This window comes from Euprymna scolopes, chromosome 22, assembly GCF_053919585.1.
Source record: "Euprymna scolopes isolate OS-2025 chromosome 22, ASM5391958v1, whole genome shotgun sequence".
NCBI classification, from domain to species: domain Eukaryota; kingdom Metazoa; phylum Mollusca; class Cephalopoda; order Sepiida; family Sepiolidae; genus Euprymna; species Euprymna scolopes.
The window spans coordinates 27,814,488-27,821,987 of record NC_136503.1 but is presented as its reverse complement, the minus strand read 5'-3'; the positions used below and the strand labels follow the sequence as shown (position 1 = coordinate 27,821,987).

The window sequence follows — 7,500 nt, the reverse complement described above, 5'->3', positions numbered from 1 at the left end:
ATTTTTTCTATTTTTCCGATTTCTTTCTGAAAGAAGTTTTACGTTTGTTCGCTGATTTTTTGTTTGTTTTGGTTTTGCCGATTTTTTAAAGAATTTTAACATCGTTTTTACTTTTATATTTATACAGAGTTATTACTTCGCTTATTCTTTACTTTATCTCCCCCCTTACACCCCCCAAACAACCGGGAAACGTCGGGTACCCCTCGTTAGTAGGAAATAAATTATGTTTATTTTCAGTTTTCACGTTGAGATAAAAGATTATTGCGTTCTAGCAAAAGAAACACATATTCTTCAATAGTCGGGCTTTCACTTTTCCTTTTCTGCCTGGCGCTACAATTGCAATGAAAAACCTGGGCGAACTGTCGAGCAATTTGGTCTTCCTTCCTCATTTTCAATTTATACCGTCGGATTTGTTATATTCTTTATATATATATATATATATATATATATATATATATATATATATATATATATATATATATATATATATATATAAACACCCGGGCAACGCCGGGCCGACATGCTAGTATATATATATATATATATATATATATATATATATATATATATATATATAGCAAAAAACAAAACAAAAACAAAACAAAAACAAACAAACAAACAAACAAAACATTTTTTATAATTTGTCCACCTATTATGACTCCTTACCTTTTATTGTTTTGGGCTGAAATCAAGTTATTAAATTAGATCCATGTCCAAGGCACTGATATCCGAATTTCAAGTGTTTATACCCCAAATTGTCGGAGGAGTTTGGTAGAGTACTCAAAGGTCAAATCGTTGAAGTTTGGCCCCTTAACAGCCAAATTTCTGGCCGAAAACCAATCACATCGATTTCCTCAAATCTCAGTACCGTGTATATCAAATTTCGAGTCTATAGACTAAAAATTGACAGAGTTATTGCGTAGGGAAATGTACACAGACACACAGACAGACGGACAGACACTTTCACTTTTATAGATGCAACAAAAATATATACGTACTAGCACGAGTGCCCGGCGTTGCCCGGGTGTTTTGAGGTGTATGCTGAGCAGAACAACACAAAAAAGGTCAATATTTTTAAACTTTGACCCGTATTATGACCCCTTAAAATTTATTGTTTAGGGCTCAAATAAAGTTATTAAGTTAGATCCATGTTCAAGGAACCTATATCTAAAATTTCACGTGTTTAGACCCAAAATTTTAGGAGGAGTTTGGTAGAGTTCTCAAATCGTTGAACTTTGACCTCTTAATCGCCAAATTTCTGTCCGAAAACCAATCACATCGATTTTCCCAAATCTCAGTACCGTGTATATCAAATTTCGAATCTGTAGGCTTAAAATTGACAGAGTTATTGCGTAGGGAAATGTACACAGACACACACACAGATACACACACAGACACACACACAGACACTTTCACTTTTATATATATATATATATATATTGAAAATGCATATCGCAATTAAGTTACACAGATTTTTTTCACGTTTCATCGTCATTTCTATTGCATGAAATCGATGTTTTTATATATTCACGTGGTACTGGATGTGCTAATCAGCCAATCAGACTCTTTGTTAATCACCCACCCACCTATCGAATGCAATGGACGCACGATTATTATGCAAGGGTCATTTGACATCTAATTCACTTGTTTCTTTGTGAAAGTGATGGCGTTTTTCTTCTTTGTGTAACTGACCTAATTTTCATTTGGATGTTTTTCACTTTACATTTAATTCGTTTGTGTTGTTCATTAATCATTATTACAATTATAATTACCATTTTTGCTATTGTTATTATTTATTCATGTTTTCTTTTGTGTGTTAAATGTCATATGGTAAATTTTATTTTGTGTATACATATGTTTTTCTATTTCACTCCTGCAGTTTAATAAATTTTGGTGCACTTTAAAGTTTAGAGTAGCTAATTTCTCATTCAAAAATCGTCTACAATGTTCGTCTAACTTTCTACATGGGCTGGCCTGCAGTGTGCCACTTTGAAGTAGGGGGCTACTATAGACATAAGTTGCAGGAACATTATGAAGGGAGATGAGTAGCAAGATGTTTGTTCACATTACACTTGAACTTCTGCATACCAGTACAGTTGGGAAAGCAGAATCCCGGAAGGGAGTTCCAAAGTCTTGCAGTTCTGGGGAAGAAACTATTGGAGTAAAAGGCTTTCTTGCACCTAGGGATCAGTACTCCATACATGGGCGAATGGTGTCTTTATAGAGGTACAGGATACTTTGAGGGGTAAGTAATTTTCTAGCACGGTAGAGAGAGCCCACCTTCTTTGCAGCAGCCTTGGCAATGCTCTGAATGTATCTATTCCAGTTCATGTTCCCTGTAAACGTTAGGCCGAGGAGTTTAAGGGTTTACTTTCAGGTAATGTGTTCTTGGCCGTTGCTATTGGTGGTAGAGAAGGTTTCATGTAGTTATTGAAGGAAACAAGCTTAGTCTTGACAGCATTGAATGTGACCATCCATTTTTGTCCCCATTCCACTACAGATTGGAGGTCATCCTCTAGTGTTTCTACCATTTCCTTAGATATGTGTTCATTTGTTTTCCCCTCATGCCTGTTATAGAGAGTGGTGTTATCAGCGAATATATCCATCTCCGAAACAATTTTATCATGGAGGTCATTTATGAATATCAAGAATAATAAAAGTCCAAGGATAGACCCCTGAGGTACTCCCGCATTTATATCATATTGTTTAGATGTACGATGTACGATCGTCGAGGACAACCTGGGTTTTCTCTTACTTAAGAAAGATTAAATTGCATTATGTATTCTTCCAGTGATACCATAATATCTAATTTTCCTTAGAAAACCATCGTGCCATAACCTGTCAAAAGCCTTAGATATATCAAGGCCTACCGCTCTACCTTCCCCTGCTTTGTCCAGTGAACATTTTCCACTCTACTGCTGGTGATTTTTCACTTTCCATTGATCTCCAATGTTTTTATCCGGAGGTTTCATTTTTGAATGCACTTCTGTGGTCATGACATCCGCTTTTAAAATCCAAGAAGATTATTTCTACGTAATACAAGTATGTTATTGGAGTTTTCTTTGGCAAATATTGTGGCCTGGCAAACTACGCTTTTGGTTAAGCATTTATTTTGTAGCCGACAGCATTCTGCATTTACATGTTTTTTTTTCTATTTCCGTTACGATTTGCCTAATCACTATTTCTAAGAATTATACTTAGTCCTTCATGTCATTTTGTTGTTGGTAACTTTTTATTAATTTTGTTAAGGAGGGTGAACCTGTAAATTCACACCTGTCTGTTCGTCCGTTCATCTGTTCGTCCGTTCGGTCGTTCGTCTGACCGAAATTTTCTCAGTATCTACGCCTTGGAAAGTTTTGCACAAACATTAAACATGATATGAGTAAAAAATTAACAGAACGGATTTTCCGGGTAAACTCCGATTGAGCCTTTCGGGTTAAAATAGATAAAATTGTGCTTATTTAAAAAAAAAAAAAATGATGCCTTGAATTTTTATAAAAATTTCTGAAAAGTTGTAATTAACTGATTTCTATATAATTTTGTTTTCTATACTTCGCGATAACTCTTGGGTGTGCCCCAGGGTCTCTTTTAGGGTTAATAAAAAAACACTCTATTTTTGGGACTATTTTACTATATTTGTCCAAAATTTTTTCTGTGTGTCTATTTAGCAGTTTTGCATGGTGCTGAACTCAAATTTAAATATTTTAAGGCCTTAGAGACTTTGGGGCTAAGTGGGGGGGGGGTGACTGATGGACTTAGTAATTTCTTTTTTTGCATGATGCAGAACTCAAATTTACATATGTTGCCTAAAACTGCCCCGTTTGTTCATTTTCACCAGGATTTGACGTCCCCTGGAGACTTTTAGGAGAGAGGGACAAAGCTGAACTTAGTCATTTTTTTATGCTTCGTTCACTGTGCACTCACGAGGGAGCATGCACGCATCACTTGTTTTAAAGGAATTTTACGTTATGTTTAATACCTACGATATTTCTGTTTACAATAAGTAAGAATTCTTCATTAATCTAATATATAAACGACTATATGCCTGTCTGTCGGTCTGTCTGTCTCTATATATTTTCAAATTGTATCTCCTCCGAAACTGAAAGTCGCAGAGCGGCGCTAGAGGCCTCAAATGATTGGATTTTTTACGAGTCGTCCTTTTATGGTTCTTTAACCGGTTAAACTTGTTTTTAAGGGACCAAAAAAAAAGGCCAAAATTGAAAACATCGTTAACGATTTTGTACATTCATCATAGTTTCTTTATTTTTAATTTTTATTTGGTTTATATGCGTGTCACGTTGGTACAGTGGTAACGTCACCAACTTTGAATGTTACGGTTTTGATTCTAGTTGATGGACATTAAATATCTTTTTTTACTTTTGAAATAGCGACTCTATAATAATATATTTCGCATATATTATTATAAAGTCGCTATTTCAAAAGTAAAAAAAAAAGAAGGTATTTAACGTCCATCAGCTAGGATCTGGACGAATTATAATATCATATTTAAGCGTATTTTACGCCCGCGCACCCCCTCCCGCTAATTATAATATCTATGTGTATTTTACGACCTGGCAATATATATATATGTTATTTATTTTTAGTTCTATTTTTTTGCAATCAGATCAACGTTTTGTTGATCTGATTGCAAAAAAAACAAAACACAAAAAACAACAAACAAAAAAAAAAAAAAAAAAAAAAAAATAAATAAATAAATAAAATAAATAGTAAAAAAAAAACGAAAACAAAATAAAACAAAACGCATTACTCACCTGGTTCTGCAATTTTGTGGGCAAGAATTTGTGAACGAGATGCGCGAATTCGTGGACAATAATGTTTTCACTTCCTTGGTAGATATCCCGTGGCATGCACAAGACCGTTTCCATATTGGATATGCTTATCGTATTTGTTATACCCGGAACTGTACCCCACTTCCGGCCATCGAAATTGCACGTATTTCGACAAGGACCGCTGCACTTCCCTAGCGAAGAAAAACGAAAAAGGATAAATTACTGTCTGTCTGTCTGTCTGTCTGTCTATCTATCTATCTATCTATCTATCTATCTATCTATCTATCTCTTCATATTTATATATATATATATATATATATATATATATATATCTTTCTATGTATCTCAGTCTTTATCAATTACAATCTAGTTTATACATATTTAGCTATCGACTTCTATCTATCCATTTTAATCCCTTCATGTCTATATCCATATCTTTCTTTATATTTCAGTCCCCCCCTCTCTCTCCACCCATCTCCCTGTTAAACCATTTATCGATCTCGGCCTGATTATATTAGGTTGACAAGAAAGTTCTTGCGGAATTTGTAATTTTGATTTCAAATGATATATTTTCAAATAAGTTTTCGTTATAACACATTTACTTTATCATTTTAAAGAGCAGTTTTCATTCCATCTAATCGTTTAAATTACAATCGCTTTAAAAGAATGACGTCTTCTTTTCAGAACGTTTAATACAAGATAAAAAAAATCAAATTTCGCACAATTTTCTGATTCAAATCCAAGCTAGGCCTAAAAGCTGCTGAAACCGCTCACGATATCAACGAAGCGTTTGCCCCTGGAACCACAACTAAACCCACAGCAAAATAGTGTTTAAAAAAAATTTCGTCGGGGCGACGAGAGTCGGAGATGAGCGTAGTGGTCGGTCATCGGATGTTGACAATGATCAATTAAGAACCTTAGTTAAACCAATCCACACACAACTGTTTAAGAACTTGTTTCTGAATTAGATGTAACGTATACGACGGATTTCCATTCACTTGAGAGAGATTGGAAAGCAAAAATACTTGATAAAGGCGTGCCTCATGAATTGAACGACAACCAAAAGAAATGCCGTTATAAAACATCATCGTCTCTTCTTTTACGCAACAAGAACAATCCGTTTACAACATTACTTGGTTTTGAAATATTTTCATTTGAACCTTATGCTTTCAAAGTATGTCACTTGATGCTATTCAAATGTACGCGCTTACCATATGATGCGCATAATCTAGATTTGGCTTGAATACCACCACAAATTAGATCGGACGTTTAATTTTCTTTTCTATGGAAATTGCCAATCGGTGTTGTATACTCGTATGTAAAACTGTTATATATTGAATAGCGCGTATATACAGGATGGTCAAAAAGTCAGGTAACATGTTAAAGGTAGAAAAAACAATATGATCCATTATAATCTCTATTCGTTTAATATTATTTCTTGGATGAAATTTTTCCACAACGATGGATTGGTCGCCGTGGCCCAGTTGAATGGCAAGCCTGATCTCCGGATCTCACCCCTCCTGATTTCTGGCTTTGGGGCTATGTAAAGGATAGCGTTTATGGCAAGAAGCCTGATACAATAGCGTCTTTAAAGTTATTTATTGAAGAGGAGATTGCGCGGATATCAGCTGACATGATTATACGTGTTACACAATCAGTGGTTAATCGCTTCCAGCGATTGATAGAGAGAAATGGACGACAATTAAAAAAAATAAACATATTTCATGTTTGTTTCATTTTATATTTCAATGTATGGTACTTAAATATACGTGTATTGCTAATATCGTTTTTCTTTAAAATGTTACCTGACTTTTTTACCACCCTGTATATATATATATATATATATATATATATATATATATATATATATATATATATATATATATATATGGTGTCCATAAAGTTCGTGTGCACTTTAAAAAATTTATAACTTTATTTATATTTGCGATAGAAATAATCTGTAAAAAATGTTATAAAGTGTCATGTATCTAGTTTTAAGTACAGTTATTGGATAATTTTTCACCACAAAATTCGTAACAATTTTTAGATAAGTAAAAAATAAGTAAAAAATATTTTCTTTTGTTTTTCAGAATCAATTTGATTCCATGGCTTCAATTGAGGAAAAAGTAAACTGTGTCCTTTGGTTGGCGGAATTGAAATCTACTATTGCTGTACAAAGAAAGTTTAGAATTGAATACGATAAAAAAGCGCCTCGTTGTTAAATGGATGAAAAAAGCGCACCATTGTTAAATGGATGAAAAAATTTAAAGAGACAGGCTCTGTCCATGATAAACCACGGTCTGGAAGGCCATGTGTCAGTGACGAAAGTGTTGCTTCCATAGAAGAATCCTTTACTACCAGTCCAAGAAAGTCTGTAAGATGGGCATCATTGGAGCTCGGGCTGCCAAAGTCTACTGTGCATAAGATTCTGCGGACAAAACTTCATATGAAAGCTAACAAAATTCAATTACATCAACAGTTGTTAGAAGAGAATTATTATGCACGGCTAACTTTCTGTCACCAGCTCAATGAAAAACTTTGCAATGATGATGCATTTGTGAGTAATTTACTGTTTTCTGATGAAGCAACATTTCACATTAGTGGTAAGGTCAACAGGCATAATTGCCGAATTTGGGGAACTGAAAACCCAAATGAAGCTGTTGAACATGAAAGGGACTCTCTTAAAGTTAATGTGTGGTGTGCTTTGGGA

At 34.3% G+C, this 7,500-nt stretch overlaps 1 protein-coding gene across 1 annotated transcript in view; it reads right to left on the bottom strand.

Moving 5' to 3' along the window:
- The window catches only part of LOC145243778 (uncharacterized), a 24,887-nt gene that overhangs the window by 7,059 nt on the left and 10,328 nt on the right, over positions 1–7,500 (bottom strand). The window contains exon 5 of the mRNA XM_080106819.1: positions 4,773–4,981. Coding sequence (XP_079962945.1) covers positions 4,773–4,981 — 209 coding nt within the window. The remainder of the gene's footprint in view (positions 1–4,772; positions 4,982–7,500) is intronic.